Raw genomic sequence first — 20,229 nt, forward strand, 5'->3', positions numbered from 1 at the left:
CACAGCATTTTTAAACTGCAGCCCTGTTTGTAGGTGTGTGTTTCTAACAGTATTTGAGTTGCATATCATTCACTTGAGTGAACTATATGTGTTGCAGTTCATTATATAGCCTTTTGTAATGAAAAATCCATGCAGTCCATGTTCATACAGAAGAAGCAAAGGTCCCTCCCTAAGCTGACAAAATAAAAGAATGCAGGCCAAGTGAAATCAATCATTAATCGTCTTCCTGTAGCTGGCTATTTTAGCGCCCCTCTGTCCTGTCCTCTGCATTAGAATCCATTTTTAATCAGACCAGATATTAGACCCAGAGAATCTACTGTGAGTCTTTACAAATTAAATATAAATTGAATCTCCTCAGTACTTTCTGTTTACAGTACAGGATATAATAGTTACTGTCAGTTTCACTAGAATGGCTTAGCAGTACAAGAAGATTGTATCATCAGAATAGGTCTCTGGTCATATTGTTGCCTCAAAGCCTGGTTCTTATGTTATGGTTGCATGTAATACGCTTATTGTCTGTTGAAGCAGTCAATAGTAAATAAATAGCCTTAATGAAACACGTGACAACTGTGAAATTATATTTTGGCCAGAACTGACTGAAGCTGAAATAACATTCTCTTGAGGTTCTAATATATTATGAAAGCAGTGGTTGTTAGATGAGAATGGGGGGATTACTTATCCAATAGCCCGACTACTTTGCATGGCCCAACCTCTCAGTGTAAAGCTTAAACTCTTTCAGAGTTCAGGTAAAGAGGATGAACCATTGGCTCCCATAGACAGACAGGTAAAACGTGTCTGCTGGCCGCCCTCCTATTGGCTGTATGTAACACAGAGCCTATCAGAAGCCACCAGGGACACTATAGCTCAGCTCACACATGGAGGTATAAGACGAAGAAGCTCTTTGATGTGTAAGCAGCTAAACTAGTCTGTTACATTGGTTTGACATGGAATATAATTCCTTCCAATATGAAATGGTGCAGTGTATAAAATAATAAAAATACCTCTCATTTAACCCCAGCACTTCAACTCTCAGCTAGAGACATTACACACAAAGCTTATTACCATTAGCATTGTACCATTATCCACCTTTTGTTGTTTTACAGTGAACCATTCCACAGGGGCACCAGGTATGGGCCCACCCTTCTCTCATCCCTGTCCGCCTGTACGTTAGCTTCTGTCTTCTACATTCGGTAGTTCCTTCCCCCTGTGTTTCCTCGACTTGAGTTCTTCTGATGTACCTCCTGAAAAGGGTGGAGGGGAACAGATTTTAAGGAGGAGAAACATTAGATAAGTGGATTAGGAGAGTGGGGGAAAAAACAGCTTTGGGTCAAAACCCAGTGCCTGTGTCTAGAACAACACAGCTGTACAATTAATGGATGATGATTTCATAACCTTTTGCTATAGTGAAAGAGCCACAAACAGTACAGTATCGAGTATCCTCCCTACTAGAGCTGATAGGTCATATTCAAACCACAAGCCACCAGAGCGGCACTGACATTCAACACACTGTCCCTCTGCACATGAATAAATCAATGTGATTACATGCATGCCGTTACCCTCTGTAACTAGCATGCCACAAATCTGTTGCAATCTGAGGACCAGGGTTTCAGCACAAAATGTACAGTATGAAAGTAGAATCTGTCTCGGAGAGAGTGCCCATGGGTCTACCACAAAAACCACTTAGCCCTCCGCCCCTTCGCTAATGGCTTTCTTTTTTAAGAGAAGAGTTGTAAAATGCACCAAGTCCAAGCTTAAAAGGACGACATGGACACACAGGTGGAATTGGGAAACTAAGGGAGAGCAAAGAAACATTTCTTCTGGTTGGGTTGACTACTTTGGTTGGACTGGGCTTGACTACTAATTAAATTCTGTGCTTGTATTTCCTTCCCTCTCACTGACTGACTGTATTCTGCTGTAACCTGTCCAAGGAGTCATATATATCATGGCATGCTATATTCTACACTGAACAAAAATATAAACGCAACATGTAAAGTGTTGGTCATGAGCTGAAATAAAAAATCCCAGACATTTTCCATATGCACAAAAAGCTTATTTCTCTCACATTTGGTCCACAAATGTGTTTACTTCCCTGTCAGTGATCATTTCTCCTTTGCCAAGATAATCCATCCACCTGACAGGTGTAGCATATCAAGACGCTGATTAAACAGCATGATCATTACACAGGTACACCTTATGCTGGGGACAATAAAAGGCAACTCTAAAATGTGCAGTTTTGTCACACAACCCAATGCTACAGATGTCTTAAGTTTTGAGGCAGCATGCAATTGGCATGCTGACTGCAGGAATGTTCACCAGAGCTGTTGCCAGAGAATTGAATGTTAATTTCTCAAATTCTTTCACTTTAGAGAACTTGGCAGTATGTCCAACCTGCCTCACAACCGCAGACCACGTATAACCACGCCAGCCCAGGACATCCATATTGGGCTTCTTCACCTGTGGCCACCCGGTCAGCTGATGAAACTGTGGGTTTGCACAACCAAATCATTTCTGCACAACTGTCAGAAATCATCTCAGGGAAGCTCATCTGCATGCTCTTTGTCCTCACCAGGGTCTTGACCTGGCTGCAGTTTGGCATCGTAACCGACCTCAGTGGTCAAATGATCACCTTCGATGGCCATTGGCTGGAGAAGTGCGCACTTCACAGATGAATCCCGGTTTCAACTGTACTGGGCAGATGGCAGACAGTGTGTATGGCGATGTGTGGGTGGGCGGTTTGTGCTGATGTAAAAGTTGTGAACAGAGTGCCCCATGGTGGCGGTGGAGTTATGGTATGGGCAGGCATAAGCTATGGACACAATTCTCTTTTATTGATGGCAATTTGCATAGAGATACCATGACGAGATCCTGAGGCCCGTTGTTGTGCCATTCATCTGCCGCCATGACCTCATGTTTCAGCATGAAAATCTATGGCCCCATGACGCAAGGATCTACACAATTCCTGGAAGCTGAAAATGTCCCAGTTCTTCCATGGCCTGCAAACTCACAAGACATGTCACCCATTGAGCATGTTTGGTATGCTTTGGATTGACGTGTACCACAGCATGTTCCAGTTCACGCCAATATCCAGCAACATCACACAGCCATTGAAGAGGAGTGGGACAACATTCCACAGGCCACTATACACAGCTTGAACAACTCTATGAGAAGGAGATGTGCCGCGCTGTGTGAGGCAAATGTCGGTCACATCAGATACTGACTGGCTTTCTGATCCACACCCCTACCTTTTCTTTAGGATATCTATATTCCCAGTCATATGATTAGGGCATAATTTATTTATTTAAATGGACTTATTTCCTTATATGAATTTTAACTCTTGAGTAAAGTCTTAGAAATTGTTGCATGCTGCGTTTATATTTTTATTCTGTGTAGTTATAGTAGGAAAGTACCACTGCAATAGTGAAGGACAAACAGCCTACCTTGCAAGATGTGTGACTATTCCCAGATAAAGGTTTCTGTCAGGAAAAATAATAAAACCGTTCAGATATGACACATTTGCTTTCCACTATGGTAGTTTATTGTCCACAATGGAACAGTTAGCCACTCTCTAAGGGGTAAAAGTCAGTTATTGGTGTTTTCTGTCCTCATCAAGCCTTCGCCTTAATGTCTTAATTTGGAGTACATGCTCTGGAAAAAGCCTGACACACAGTGTCTTCGGAAATCATTCAGACACCTTGACTTTCCCCAATTTTGTTACGTTACAATCTTATTTTAAAATGTATTAAATCAAAAAATGTCCTCGGCAATCTACACACAATACCCCTTAATGACGAAGCAAAGACAGCCTTTTAGAAATGTTTGCAAATTTATCCAAAATGAAAAACAGAAATACCTATTCAGACCCTTTGCTATGAGACTCAGGTGCATCCTGTTTCCATTAATCATCCTTGAGATGTTTCTACAACTTGATTGGAGTCCACCTGTGGTAAATTCAATTGATTTGGACATGATTTCGAAAGGCACACACCTGCCTATATAAGGTCCCACAGTTGACACTGCATGTCAGAGCAAAAACCAAGCCATGAGGTCAAAGGAATTGTCCGTAGAGCTCAGAGACAGGGTTGTGTTGAGGCACAGATCTGGGGAAGGGTACCAAAAAATGTCTGCGGCATTGAAGGTCCCCAAGAACCTTCAATGCTCCCGAGTGGCACAGCGGTCTAAGGCACTGCATCTCAGTGCTAGAGGTGTCACTCCAGACCCTGGTTCGGTCCCAGGCTGTTTCACAATTGACCATGATCGAGAGTCCCATAGGGCGGCACACAATTGACCCAGCGTCGTCTGGGTTAGGGGAGGGTTTGGCCAGGGTAGGCCGTCAGTGTAAAATAAGTATTTGTTCTTAACTGACCTGCCTAGTTAAATAAAAATAATTTAAATAAGAACACAGTGGCCTCCATCATTCTTAAATGGAAGAAGATTGGAACCAGCAAGACTCTTGTTAAAGCTGGCCGCCAGGCCAAACTAAGCCATAGGGGGAGAAGGGCCTTGGTCAGGGAGGTGATCAAGAACATGATGGTCACTCTGACAGAGCTCTAGAGTTCCTCTGTGGAGATGGGAGAACCTTCCAGAAGGACAACTATTTCTGCAGCACTCCAACAATCAGGCCTTTATGGTATAGTGGCCAGATGGAGGCCACTCCTCAGTAAAAGGCACATTACAGCCATCTTGGAGTTTGCCAAAAGGTACCTAAAGACTCTCAGATCATGAGATAAATGATTGGTCTGATGAAACTAAGATTGAACTCTTTGGCCTGAATGCCAAGCGTCACACCTGGAGGAAATCTGGCACCAACCCTATGGTGAAGCATGGTGGTGGCAGCATCATGCTGTGGGGATTTTCTTTCAGCGGCATGGACTGGGAGACTAGACAGGATCGAGGCAAAGATGAACGGAACAAAGTACAGAGAGATCGATGAAAACCTGCTACAGAGCGCTCAGGACTTCAGACTGGGGTGAAGGTTCATCTTCCAACAGGACAATGATCCTAAGCACACAGCCAATACAACACAGGAGTGGCTTTGGGACAAGTCTCTGAATGTCCTTGAGTGGCCCAGCCAGAGACCAGACTTGAACCCAATTGAACATTTCTGAAGAGACCTGAAAATAACTGTGCATCAACGCTCCCCATCCAACCTGACAGAGCTTGAGAGGATCTGCAGAGAAGAATGGGAGAAACTCCCCAAATACAGGTGTGCCAACCTTGTAGCGTCATACTCAAGAAGACACGTGGCTGTAATCGCCGCCAAAGGTGCTTCGACGAAGTTTACTCAGAAGGTGCTTACTCAGAAGTACTGAGTAAAGGGTCTGAATACTTATGTAAATGTGATATTCTTCGTTTCATATTTAATTTTGGGGTATTGTGTGTAGATTAATGAGGGGAAAAACAATATCTATGTCCATTCTGTTTCACTGATGTCAACTGTGTATGCTCTTATAATGTATATCTGTTTGGTGCTGTGCTCACCTTCTTGGGTTTTGTCTTGTCTGGGTGCTGTGCTGTCCTACGCTCTGTGCCTCGGTCCACGTTTTGCACTGCAGTACTAACCTTGGGTGTTCTTGGCATGTCTGTGTGGCGCTGTGCGCGCACAGAGCGAGCCGCCTTGCCAGACTTGACAGGGGCACAGTACATTTCGAGCCGCCGCAGCTCGCAACTCTGGAAGCAGCACTCGTCCACAATACCACGGTTATGTGACCGCCGTGAACTGGGGCCATACCCCGTTGGTTTACCTGGAGAGACAGAAAAAAGAATTTGTGTTACTACACGTGAAGACATAAAGAGCATGTAAAGAGCATGCAGAGAGCATGTAGAGAGCATGCAAAAATCATGCAGAGAGCATGTAGAGAGCATGCAAAGAGCATGCAGAGAGCATGTAAAGAGCAAGGATAGCTGTTGTTCCAGTTTGTTCTGTAAGTAAATAAAAAAGATAACTGAAGACAGCTTGTTGTTTATGATTATACATGTTGGACTTCCATGTATGTTTGTCTTCATGTTATAGGTCGAAGTTAAACATTGAGGTAAAAGTAGAGGTCATAGGCATGTTAAGTGTTGTGTCACGGGTGTGTTAGGTCAACCACAGGTGCTTTAAAAGAGCCAATGGAATCATATACAACATAACCCATTACAGTCTTGGATATGGACCAACTCCTTTAGTGCAGATGTCCTGGAAGGTCTTATATATGTGAGCTGAATGAATCCAAAAATGCTGTAATCATTTGTGGCTGTGCGCCAGGACCTGGGCCCTGTAATAGCTGAGTGCTAACGGCCAGGTTGTGGACTTGATTATTCTGATATATGGACAGCGGTAATGACATTGATTCCTTCACTGCAAAATGTACAGGGTATCGCATTGCACTGTGCGGACTCTTTTTGGCAGCCGTGCGGCAGTAAAAAAGGTCACGGTCACCGTAACATTGAGAATATCACGTTCTGACGTTTTAGACCCATTAGGCCAAACCTCAACCCCTCGGGGCCCATCAGCCTGCTGAGAAAGCAGGCCCAGGCCTAAGTCACACCCTCTGGCAGCCTGGTTGGTCGTTTCATTCACATTTTCACCTGGCAACCCAGCAGCCCTTTATTGCTGACAATATCAGAGCCAGTTGAACTCTGGATACTGTGGATGCTGATACAATGCAGCCATGCTGTTGTTCCCTAACAACGATATGGCTTTCCTGAGACACGACTAGACTCATAGTTCCCATACGTGCAAAAGATAGGCAGTTGGTGGCACCTAAATTGTGTGTGTGTGTGTGTGTGGGGGGGGGTCATAGTAATGGCAGGAAGAGAATAAATGAAATGGTTTCAAACACATCACACACATGGTTTCCATGTGTTCGATATCAGTCCATTCACTCCATTCCAGCCATTATTATTAGTCGTTCAACCCTCACCAGCCTCCTGTGGTGCAAAGCCAGAGAGGCTCACCTGGAAGTCTGGTGCTCTTCAGTATGAATCGGAATCTGAGCACTTCTCTGAGAACCCAAGTTACCTTCTACAGTGATGTGAGTGGAAGGGAGGAGGAAGTTAGGAGTTGCTTTGACACCTGAATGCCAACAGCTTTTGACTCCCTCTCTCCAAACCCACTTTCTTTCAGTGGCCGTTAAAAAAATATCCCACTCTCCATTTACAATTCCCCGCTCACCTCAGGCAATATAGCCTTGATAGGCTTTTCCCTGTTACCAAATGAAATAATAATAATGTAATATGGCATTTACAAGGAGGAAATGCCTTTCCCTTTCAGAGTTAATAGCTCTTGGCCTGGGAGCCTGCCAGTGCTGACAAAGTGCATTAACTTCTGCTCTATGCCTTCCTTATCTTGACAATGTTGTTTTGGACAGAGAGGTGCTCCAATTCAGAAACAGATGCATCTCTCCACAGTTCCCAGTCAGGACCCTGGGTACAGTGTGAAGAAAGATTATGGAGGTAGTTGTACTGTGTGTGAGAGAACACTGATCTCAAGTCAGATGATGAAATACAGTGTGTGTTCATGGATAGTTGAAAGTGAGAGGGTTCTATACTGGCTAAACGGTTGAAGGTGAGAGGGTTCCATACCGGCTAAAAGGTTGAAGGTGAGAGGATTCTATACTGGCTAAAAGGTTGAAGTTGATAGGGTTCTATACTGGCTTAAAGGTTGAAGGTGAGAGGGTTCTATACTGGCTAAAAGGTTGAAGGTGAGAGGGTTCTATACTGGCTTAAAGGTTGAAGGTGAGAGGGTTCTATACTGGCTAAACGGTTGAAGGTGAGAGGGTTCTATACTGGCTAAAAGGTTGAAGGTGAGAGGGTTCTATACTGGCTAAACGGTTGAAGGTGAGAGGGTTCTATACTGGCTAAAAGGTTGAAGGTGAGAGGGTTCTATACTGGCTAAACGGTTGAAGGTGAGAGGGTTCTATACTGGCTAAAAGGTTGAAGGTGAGAGGGTTCTATACTGGCTAAAAGGTTGAAGGTGAGAGGGTTCTATACTGGCTAAAAAGTTGAAGGTGAGAGGATTCTATACTGGCTAAAAGGTTGAAGGTGAGAGGGTTCTATACTGGCTAAAAAGTTGAAGGTGAGAGGATTCTATACTGGCTAAACGGTTGAAGGTGAGAGGGTTCTATACTGGCTAAAAGGTTGAAGGTGCTGCAGTGGACAGCAAGAATAGTTGATTCCGCAGGCAAGGAGAAAGAGATAGTTCTCACCCAAGGTCGATGTCCAGGTCAACAAGGTCAATCATTGCTTTTAGGATTTGACCACCACAATGTAGGCTAAAGGTAATCAGGCCATGTTATAGCCTCCTTACAATGAGAACTGCATGTGCAATACACCAGTTTTGACCTTGAGAATGAAAGGTAGCAGGTCTCATTGTTTGAAGACTATTAGGGGATTTTCATAACTTCATCCCTCTTTGTGTCGGTAGCTGGGCCCACTTAAAGATGCACTCTCTGACTTTTGTATAATTTCAGCCAGTAGTTTTGAAAGTGGCGCTCACGAGCCAAAACGGGTCCCTGTTTTTTGTGCACTACGTCATTCAATTGTGTAGGGTGGCAGGTAGCCTATCGGCTAGAGTATTTTGACCAGTAACTGAAAGGTCGCTGGTTTGAATACCTGAGTCGACAAGGTAAAAAATCTATCTGTGCCCTTGAGCAAGGCACTTAAACCTAATTTGCTCCAGGTGCGCCATGCTACTATGGCTGACCCTGTAAAACAACACATTTCACTAAACCTATCCAGTGTATGTGACAATACATTTAAAAAAATGTTTTACTATGTCATCCATTTTGTTTGATATGTTACGAATTTTGCAATTCATATGATATCATCCGAATTTCTCAATTTGTTTGATATGTTACAAATCCAATTCATGCAATTTGTTGTGCTTAAGATCACGGAGTGCATCTTTAATGTAATGTTTACTGAATGGCATGTTGTAATTAAGCCAGAATAAACCATGATAAATTGTCACTTAACCATTGTTGCTGACGTGTAACAAGGAATTTTCATGACGAGGGAAACCTTCTTGCGAGGCCGAGTTTATGATTATTCAATCAGACAGGTTGTATTGTGAGCCAGGAGTTGATTGTGCTGGCCCTGTTTTCCAATCCCTCCCAATAAAGGCCTCCAAATGAACATCCGCTATTATTCTCAAAATAACCTGTAACCTTCTGAACAAACAGCTGGAGAGGAGAAAATCATCCGGATGCAGATTTTAACATGAAGAAGAATCAGCTGTAGCTGGTTTTAAAAAGCAGAAAGCATCAGTAATCAGGTGGAATAGGTTTTGGAAGGTTTTAAGTGCCACGTTTCAAGGGATCACTGACGGTAATCCGCCGTGAACAAAGAGTTGGTGTCCTGTGTGCTGTTGTTGTAAACAAACTCAGACAAACCACCTTCTCCTGCCTGCCGTATGGTGTGGACATCCAGCCCGGTGGATGGTGTGAGAAACAGTCTGTTTGAGAAGGGGGATCCGTGGTGATTGGTAAAGGTTATTGTTTTGGAGTTTGGTTGCAGCCATTCAAGGCATGGCAGATTAGTGGTAGGCTCCACATCTTCTGTTTGTGTCACTGTCGTAGACAGACACCCACAACAGATTAGGGTGCAGTTTTGTTTTGGTGTTGTGTGTTGTTGCACACATCTATTGGATGGAAGGAGGGCCCATTTCCCCCTTTTTGTAGGGTGAATGAGGGTGAATAGATTCAACTGAGATCTAAGTGCTGCATAACAATTGTTTGGCTGCGTAGAGAGAGGCTCCATCATGACTTGAAAGAAGGAATGTCTACAACTCTGTAATGCTCCCCAGTGGTTTATTAAGATGCACACAAGACAATGTTTTGATCCCACTGCGATCTTTGTCAGGTCAGTCGACAATGTCTTAGCTGAAGAGCAAGGCAGCCTGTTTAGGTCAACCTGACTGAGCAGCACACAAGCTAGAGGGACCTTTTGGTCAAGCAGCATTGGCATTTTGGCAGTAGTGCCATAACAGCAGAGAAGCATGGGTGCAAATATAAGCCATACTTTTTAACTACCACTATTGTGCTCATGATCATGCTCAAGTTACTATTATATTTTATTTGTCATGTGCAGTGCATTCGTGAAGTATTCAGACCCCTTCCCCTTATCCACATTTTGTTACGTTACAGCCTTATTCTAAAATGGATTAAATTAATAAAAATCCTCATCAATTTACACACAATACCCCATAATGACAAAGCAACCTTAATTATATCCTCCTTATTCCTGCTTACAAGCTAAAATTAAAGCAGGAAGCAACAATGGCTCGGCCTATAAAAAAAGTGGTCAGATGAAGCAGATGCTAAACTACAGGACCGACATGAGTAAGACCTTTAAACAGGTCAACATTCACATGGCCGCCGGGCCTGACGGATTAACAGGACGTGTGCTCCGGGCATGTGCTGACCAACTGGCAGGTGTCTTCACTGACATTTTCAACATGTCCCTGATTGAGTCTGTAATACCAACATGCTTCAAGCAGACCACCATAGTCCCTGTGCCCAATAGCACTAAGGTAACCTGCCTAAATGACTACAGACCCATAGCACTCATGTCCATAGCCATAAAGTGCTTTGAAAGGCTGGTATTGGCCCACATTAACACCATTATCCCAGAAACCCTAGACCCACTCCAATTTGCATACCGCTCAAACATATCCACAGATGATGCAATCTCTATTGCACTCCACACTGTCCTTTCACACCTGGACAAAAGGAACACCTATGTGAGAATGCTATTCATTGACTACAGCTCAGCGTTCAACACCATAGTGCCCTCAAAGCTCATCACTAAGCTAAGGATCCTGGGACTAAACACCTCCCTCTGCAACTGGATCCTGGACTTCCTGACGGGCCGCCCCCAGGTGGTGAGGGTAGGTAGCAACACATCTGCCACTCTGATCCTCAACACTGGAGCCACTCAGGGGTACCTGCTCAGCCCCCTCCTGTACTCCCTGTTCACCCATGACTGCATGGCCAGCCATGACTCCAACACCATCATTAAGTTTGTGGACGACACAACAGTGGTAGGCCTGAACACCGACAACGACAAGACAGCCAATAGGGTAGAAGTCAGAGCCCTGGCCAGGTGGTGCCAGAATAACAACCTATCCCTCAACGTAATCAAGACCAAGGAGATGATTGTGGACTACAGGAAAAGGAGCACCGAGCACGTCCCCATTCTCATCGACGGGGCTGCAGTGGAGCAGGTTGAGAGCTTCAAGTTACTTGGTATCCACATCACCAACAAACTAGATTGGTCCAAACACACCAAGACAGTTGTGAAGAGGGCACGACAAAACCTATTCCCCCTCAGGAGACTGAAAAGATTTGTCATGGGTCCTCAGATCCTCAAAAGTTTCTACAGCTGCAACATCGAGAGCATTCTGACTGGTTGCATCACTGCCTGGTATGGCATCTGCTCGGCCTCTGACCGCAAGGCACTTCAGAGGGTAGTACGTACGGCCCAATACATCACTGAGGCTAAGCTGCCTGCCATCCAGGACCACTACACCAGACGGTTTCAGAGGAAGGCCCTAAAAATTGTCAAAGACCCAGCCACCCCAGTCATAGTCTGTTCTCTCTGCTACCGCATGGCAAGTGCTACCGGAGTGCCAAGTCTAGGATCAAAAGGCTTCTCAACAGCTTCTACGCCCAAGCCATAAGTCTCCTGAACAGGTAATGAAATTGACTATTTGCATTGTGTCCTGCCCCCCCCCCCCACCTTTTTACGCTGCTGCTACTCTCTGTTAATCATCTATGCATAGTCCCTTCAACTATACATTCATGTACATATTACCTCAATTAGACCGACTAACCTGTGCCCCCACACATTGGCTACCCGGATTATTTGCAGTGTGTCTCGCCACCCCCCACCCACCAACCCCCTCTTTTACGCTGCTGCTACTCTCTGTTTATCATCTATGCATAGTCACTTTCACTATACCTACATGTACATATTATCTCAATTAGCCTGACTAACCTGTGCCCCCGCACAGTGACTCTGTACCTGTATATAGTCTTGCTACTGTTGTTTTCACTGTCATTTTAATGTTTTTTTTTACATTTTATTTCTTTACTTATCTATTGTTTACATAATACCTATTTTTTACTTACAAATTACACTGTTGGTTCGGGCTTATAAGGAAGCATTTCACTGTAAGGTTGTTGTATTTGGCGCATGTGACAAATATATTTTGATTTGAAAATAGTTTTTTTGAAATGTATTACATAAGAATACAGATCCTTTGCTATGAAACTCAAAATTGAGCTCAGGTACATCCTGTTTCCATTTATCATCCTTGAGATGTTTCTACAACTTGATTGGAGTCCATCTGTGGTAAATTCAATTGATTGGACATGATTTGGAAAGGCACGCACCTGTCTATATAAGGTCTCACAGTTGACAGTGCATATCAGAGCAAAAACCAAGTCATGGGGTCGAAGATATTGTTCGTAGAGCTCTGAGACAGGATTGTGTTGAGGCACAGATTTAGGGAATGGTACCAAAACATTTCTGCAGCATTGAAGGTCCACAAGAACACATTGACCACCATCATTCTTAAATGGAAGAAGTTTGTAACCACCTCAAGAGTTCCGCTGAGAGATGGGAGAACCTTCCAGAAGGACAACCATCTCTGCAGCACTCCACCAACAGGCCTTCATGGTTGAGTGGCCAGATGCAAGCAACTCCTCAGTAAAAGGCACATGACAAACAGCCCGCTCTGAGTTTGCCAAAAGACACCTAAAGGACTCTCAGACGATGAGAAATAAGATTCTCTGGTCTGATAAAACCAAGATTGAACTCTTTGGCCTGAATGCCAAGAGTCACATCTGAAGGAAACCTGGCACAATGCCTAAGGTGAAGCATGGTGGTGGCAGCATCATGCAGTGGGGATGTTTTTCAGCAGCAGGGACTGGGAGACTAATCAGGATCGAGGGAAAGATAATCAGAGATCCTTGATTAAAACCTGCTCCAGAGCGCTCAGGACCTCAGACTGGGTTGAAGGTTCACCTTCCTACAGGACAACGACCATAAGCACACAGCCAAGACAACGCAGGAGTGGCTTCAGGACAAGTCTCTGAATGTCCTTGAGTGGCCCAGCCAGAGTCCGGATTGAGCCCGATCAAACATCTCTGGAAACCTGAAAATAGCTGTGCAGCAACGCTCCCCATCCAACCTGACAGAGCTTGAGAGGATCTGCAGAGAAGAATGGGAGAAACTCCCCAAATACAGGTGTGCCAACCTTGTAGCGTCATACCCAAGAAGACTCAAGGCTGTAATCGCTGCCAAAGGTGCTTCACCAAAGCTAAATAGGATATTTCAGTTTTTTATTTGTAATAAATTTGCAAACATCTCTAAAAAACAGTTTTTGCTTTGTCATTATGGGGTATTGTGTGTAGATTGATGATGATTTAAAAAAAAAATAAGTAGAACAAGTCAAGAGGTCTTAACACTTTCCGAAGTAAAAATATAAACGCAACATGCAACAATTTCAACGATTTTACTGAATTACAGTTCATATAAGGAAATCAGTCAATTGAAATGAATTCATTAGGATCTAATCTAAGGATTTCATGACTGGGCAGGGTCTCGGCCAATAAGAATGAGTTTTCCCCCCCAAAAAGGATATATTAGACAGAAATACTCCTCAGTTTTATCAGCTGTCCGGGTGGCTGGTCTTAGAGAATCCCGCAGGGGAAGAAGGTCCTGGACTGGCATGGTTAGGCGTCTTATGGTAGAAATATTAACATTCAATTATCTGGCAACAGCTCTGATGGACATTCCGGCATGCCAATTGCATGCTTCCTCAACTTGAGACATCTCTGGCATTGTCTCGTGTGACAAAACTGCAAATTTCAGAGTGGCCTTTTATTGTCTCCAGCACAAGGTGCACCTTTGTAATGATCATGCTGTTTAATCAGCTTCCTGATATGCCACACCTGTCATATTTTTGTGCTTATGGACATTTTCTGTGATCTTTTAATACAGTTCATGAAACCTTCGGACCAACACTTTACACGATTATTTTTGGTCAGTATATTTGAACGACTTCTAAGACAAAAGTCAAAGAGGCAGGCCACTCACTGCTCCATCCTGCTGCTTGGATAGAGCTATGCTGGAGACACTGCAGCACATAGCTCACATTCCTCAAACGAGTAAGGCTGTAAAGACAGGGCTCTCCTCCAGAGTGGGCACAGAAAGGATCTGAGTTTTACAGCCTCTCCGTGGTTAATAAAAAACTGTGAATTCTTGGAACCGGTGCAGCGCACTGCCTGTGGAGTGTCAGGGAGTTTATGGTTTGTCGGGGTCTACGAAAGCTGCTATAGACCTGGAAACTACCTCTTTATCACTGGTACCACAAAGAGTTTATAGCCTAGCTAAATTTCCCTCACATTTCCAACTGAGGTTATGTCTGCTTTTAGGCAATTAAAAGCTAGTTTGTAAGAGCATTTAGGATCCTAACTCAGTGAGTTAGGGTCTCGTGGGATGGGATAGACTGGATGGGTCAGTCAGTTCAAAATTATGTGACATAGCAAGCTTGGCTAGCTCTGGCTATTTACAGTCTTGGAACCATTTACCAGGGTTTAAGTTTCGGTTTTAGCCCTAAGTAGAGGCCTCAGATGAAACTGTAGGCTATAATAATGTGGGCACAATGTGTGCAATATCTGTATATATATATCAATATCTTTATGGTCAAGCCTGGCCAACATCACCAGTAGAACAGGTTTATTTCAACTCAAGCCTTTGTGTCTTGACTCCAAACTGACAGAACTCAAATCTAACATCCCCATCCTGTCGCTTTCATGATAAGTATTTGTGTTATTCAGTGAGGAGGTTCAACATTCTCATTTCAGCACTCCATGGAAAAACAACACCTTTTCACAGTGACAAAGTGCACACAGGAGACCTTTCTTTCTTTAGTGCTGAGTACCTTCTGCTGAGTGTGTGTGTGTGTTCAGGTCCAGTGTATAAAACTAGAGAGGTGGGGAGGTGGAGGGGAGGGGGCATCCTGATCATCCTGTAATCCCCCATAATCCCCTGCTGCTCCGGGACAAGGCCTAGCTGTGTGGGTAGTGAGGCTGATGTGCTGTTTACACGTTCTCCACTCTCCTACTCCAGCTGCTTCAAATAGAATAGACACAGAGAGACAAACAAGGCTGAGAAAGGATAGGATGGCTCATCAATGGCTGCTTAAAAGCAATTTACTCCCCTCCTCTGTTCCTCGTTCTGTTTAAACTACATGCTGTTGGGAGGGCGATGTCACAGTGCCAATCTGAATTTGTTTTCATCCCGACTATAAATGTATCTCATGTACAACTCTCTCTGAACTAGTGGCTTATGACATGGCATTATGAGACAAAAAGGACAAGACTGGTTTGTATATTGCCCTGTGTGGCTGAATCTCTGTGCCTTTTGCTGAATAGGTTTATCTCTGACCCTGACATGGTTCCTTCTGATTCAAATGTATATAACTAATACATTTACGAATACTCCCAGCATCATCCACATTAGAGACTTGGTATATGCCATGACATTGTATTTATGGAGTTACTAAGAGAAAGGTGGTGTGGTGTGCCATAGAAATCCTTTTTCATTTTTAGTCAGTTGTATTTTTTCCACATCCTAGAACTCTGGAGTGTAGGTGCATCGTAGGGGTTCACTTTTAGACTGTGAGAGGAAATTCTTCAGAATAGAATAACCAGCTCCATCCAGAGTACATTACAGGAAGTGGGTGTTATCTACAATAAAAGCTCAGGAAGAGTTGATTCATGTCTTTCAGAGAATCTACAGTACCCCACTGATCAGAGAATGTTCCTACCGATTTTCCTCACAATTTTCCTGTCGTCCAGTGTTCCTATTTGCAAACTGGGGTTACCCAGATTCTGTTCAAAAGGCCCCCACGAAGACCAGATTCACAGTATGTCTGTATATCCACTCTACTCCACTCAACCTGGGAGGAGTTTGCCTGCTAAAGCATTACTAAGACAACTGAGGATTTCTAGGTCAGGCTAATAATTGGAAAAACTGACTACGGTTGTGGATTTAGTTTTTATTCTTTAGACCACATTTTGTTTCAATAAAATATTTTTCCACCGAGTAGTATTTCACATTTCTGTCAAGGTAATGAAATATGAAGTCTTGAAATGCAAGTGCAGCTACTTTAGCAGTGACATGGTGGGTAAGGTGGATTGGCCCAGCGTCTCAGCCCGCAGAAAGCCCAGTGTCACTGCAACACGTTGGGGACACATCATTACTACGGTGGCTGCCAAGTTCAATATGGTGCAGCAGACTGGAGGGGAGGAGTTCAGCTCAGGAGCAGACCAGACCTGACAACCGCAAGGAGCTGTCACTCTTCCCAGTGCAAAAGACGACAGAGCCGAAAATGGATTATCCAGATATCTCACGTAAAGACTCATTGTTATACTTGTGGTTCCATCTGACAGCAGGAGAGAGAGATATACTGTCCACACAGTGAGCCACCTGCTGTACATACCTCACTGTTCCTTTCCAGAAAGGATGGAGTGTGCCTGAAATGTCCTCGACTCAATTAACATTTTTTAACACGAGAACAAGGCATTGATGGATGGGCACTTTGCAGCTCAATGAACGCACAGTACAGTCTATAGTCACATGGATGCAGTTTAGTTCCAAACCTTGACCGATTGAATTCCCAGAGCCAGATAAGGTCTATCTGATGTCTGTGAGTTCATGATTGGAATGATTTGCTGTTTATGTCCATTGTTTGGTTCATCAATTTATTATCATAGAATAATCTTGTTGAAGATACAGTTATATTCCAAATACAAGATATGGCAGTGTGGCAAGTTCTGGCAACTCAAGATTATATTCCATAGGCCATGTGAAATCCATTAAACACTCAGAGAATACATAAACCCCTTTCACAGTCTCACATCATCAAATCTCCCAGACAGTCTCACACCTCATCAAAAGTCTTTACACATATGAAATATTTCATCAAGTTCACAGAATAATTGTTATCACGCAATCAAACATTCTCAACTCTGTCACAACTCGTCAACAACACCAAAAAACACCACCTCAAGAGAACTTTCAAAGTGGCATTCCACAGTACATGGTTGTGAGTTAACTGAGAAACTACCATGATGTAATACAAGTCTGAATTAAGTTGGAGTATAGAGCCTCTTTCAAGATGATTGACATCTCTGAGCTGTATTGATATGTCAATGTCAGAGATACAAAAAGGATGGTGCACAATAATGGTTGAGCCTTGGAGAGGTGGTAAAGAGAGACTTGACACTTGTGTGTGCAGTGATTTCACTCAACGCCAGTTAGGGACCCTCAAGTCAGCCTCATTCAGTGTATGGCACTAATGAGCCAAACCACAACCTTTCTGAGTCCATGGTTCTAAAGGGAAGAGTAGTCCCCTGAGGGAAGGATCAGGGTCCATGTCATAGGAACACTGGCTACTGCTGAGTGGGAGAACGCAACACCTTGACACAGCTCAGCACTGCCATATATTGCATCTTGTTCTGGCCTTTGTGCCTCCAATGGAAAATAGGAGATTTAAGTCCTGGATTCTTAGCGGATGGTTTTCTTTGGGTAGCTTTCCCCATTTCTGGTGGAAAAAGAGTTCACTGCAACATTTATGTCTCTCCCTCCTTCTTACAGATAGTCAGCCTCAATTCCACTTAAAACCCCATCCCCATAGACCCAGCAGCCATCTGAATGAGCATAATATACATATAGCTGTTTAATATCATTCTACACTTCATTTACCTCTCAGCAACCCCCAGAACCTCACTCCTGCTTCAAGGGTATTGCATCATGTGATTCTGTATATTCCATTAGTCTAAGTCAGGAGTCCATCACAATCATGGACAGAGACAAAATATACATATAAGCATCAACTATTTCAAATCTGATAAGTCTACAGCTGAAATGTTTAATAGGAGTGCGGAAAAGGACAGCGGGAATGGTTATTAGAAAGTGAAGGCCAGATGAGAGAGATCTGATACTGTTTAATTTATGAGGTTGCGCATTAGCGCTTTGGGAGAATGGAGCAGCAGCAATCCTTTATAAATAAATAAAAGGTGCACTTACTGAAATAAAAGCCTCTCTCTCCACACACAAACTGCAGCGTGTCCACCAACTCCGCCCCACACAGGGTCTCGGGCCCCGCCCCTGTTGCCGCCGAAGTCAGGGTTAGGACGCACAGCAGCAGTGAGAGGGTGTGGGTACAGGAGACACAGCACATCGCACTCTGCGTTCAATGGGGAGAAGGGCACAGTTAGTAGGGCATGGCAGGCAGAGAATATCGTCAGTCTCACCGCCCATATCGTATTTCATTAGTGTCAGTATGACTTGGTGGCAGTGATTTCAACATCCTCGTCATTATCAGTTTTTACTATAGAATTGCGAAATATATAGCTAGGTTTTCTAATGGGTTCACAATAAGGGAAGGAACAGGTGTCTATGGAACCGTGACGTCCAACACAATCACACCATTATAATAAAAGAGCCTACAATAATACCAGTCTATGAGTTTTGGTCACGATTTACGCACGTATGGTCCTTGACGTTTATTAATTCTTACAAGCATATTAGGATGTATGGAGCGGTGACTGCACGAGCCGCTTCCAGAGGAGAGGGCGCTTTCCCGGTTCGAAGCTCATACACATCATTGTCTTGTCTGTAGGCTATTTCACTGATAATATTCCTGCAGCCATCAGACAGTTACGTTTCACAACCCGATTATCAAACTTTTGGGGTGTTATAATAAAGAACAATTGCATAGGAATTAGTCACAGAGAGGGAGAGGTATGCATAAAACGAATGCTTAAATCAATCAATGCGATAATATATCTTTAAAATCGTTTGTTTCCAAGCAGTCTTCTTTAAGTAGGCTTAGTTTTAAGATAATGTAATGATGCCCTTGCTTTCTCTCAGCTCCAAAAACGATCGTTCAGGACAGGAGCCACAGAGCCAAGGATCTTGCCTATCCAAACATGAGATGGAAAACGGTTCACGCGCCAAACCCAGCAGATGAAGCATACCGGGACAAATTTACATAATAAAGAGAATATATACAGGATTCATATACATCACAACCCCTACAACATAGCGCCTTAAACCCTTCCTTATTGTTTGTTTTCCTACAATCCAATGTGGTACCCAAATGCGGAGTCAGCAGAAATTACTTTGAAAGTTCAGTAACTAATGCAGCAGCATTAGTGGTTTATATTCATGGAAACGGAATCGGTCGGCGCGCAATGCGCAAACGTGTCGAAACTCATGCTGGAAACGCATTGAAACATCCACGCGAGTGTGTTAACTCATGCACGCAGACATGCCTAATAACCTTATTTGCGTAAAGTAAATGAAAGTAAATGTTATAGCTAGGCTACATATAATGTCTATGTGGAAACAGTCAAACGTGCTTTCACAGAAAATGCACGCAAATCTACCTGCTGACATGTTCTGATAGACATTTTGAAATAGTCTATAATAAAACCGATGTGTACATTAAATCCCTGAACTAAAATAATCTGCTATAATCAAACATGGGTCTTTATTCATTTTTGCTTTGATACTGCAAATAAATCAGGTTGGTTCTTGCAACAACAACAACACAAATTGTAAGTAAGGTAACAATCTGGTGTCAAAGGAAATTATTTAAAGTTACCTTGAAGACATCACATAAATGCCACTGGAAGAAATGACCGCTAGACATCCCCACGGGTCTCCGCACGACAAAGCCCAGCAAAAATGAACTTGTTTGAAGTCATTAAAAACAGTGAGAAAGTGGATAAGATGCAGGCAATGTCACATCTCAATATTCCGACTTTGTTCCATTGCGCAGGCTCGTTTTGGAGAAGTGAGATTTAGCGAACAGGAGACGGATTTAGAGAGAAAATCCCTCACATGTATCTACATTACACAGACATTTTCAACAGGAAACAGCTGGGGCAGCATTTGCCTTCTCCTCATCCTAAATTATTCATTAAGGATTTTGGGCACATATTCAAATAACGTCATCATTTATACTTTTCTTAGAATGGGATTGAATTTTGATCTCTTTAAGGCTTGGACCCATACCACCCGCTCTTCTCAAAGCTTGTTACGTGTAGAAATCTCAATGATGAGTTGTTATAGCCATTGGAAAATAGAATTATTGTCCACGAAGCTCGTGCGTAATTTATGTGCCACATGTAGGCTATGTGTCTTCATATTCATCATCTATTGCATACA

At 43.4% G+C, this 20,229-nt stretch overlaps 1 protein-coding gene across 1 annotated transcript; it reads right to left on the reverse strand.

The window, feature by feature from the left end:
• Positions 1 to 246: 246 nt before the first annotated feature.
• On the reverse strand, positions 247 to 19,926 carry LOC135533687 (insulin-like growth factor I). The gene is made up of 5 exons (XM_064960962.1): positions 19,664 to 19,926; positions 18,082 to 18,241; positions 5,479 to 5,741; positions 3,438 to 3,473; positions 247 to 1,241 (listed from the first exon to the last, which is right to left on the reverse strand). The coding sequence occupies exons 1-5, from the start codon at positions 19,709 to 19,711 to the stop codon at positions 1,182 to 1,184; spliced, it is 567 nt and encodes a 188-aa protein (XP_064817034.1). The 5' UTR covers positions 19,712 to 19,926; the 3' UTR covers positions 247 to 1,181.
• Positions 19,927 to 20,229: the final 303 nt, after the last annotated feature.

Source organism: Oncorhynchus masou, unplaced genomic scaffold, assembly GCF_036934945.1.
Source record: "Oncorhynchus masou masou isolate Uvic2021 unplaced genomic scaffold, UVic_Omas_1.1 unplaced_scaffold_2588, whole genome shotgun sequence".
NCBI classification, from domain to species: domain Eukaryota; kingdom Metazoa; phylum Chordata; class Actinopteri; order Salmoniformes; family Salmonidae; genus Oncorhynchus; species Oncorhynchus masou.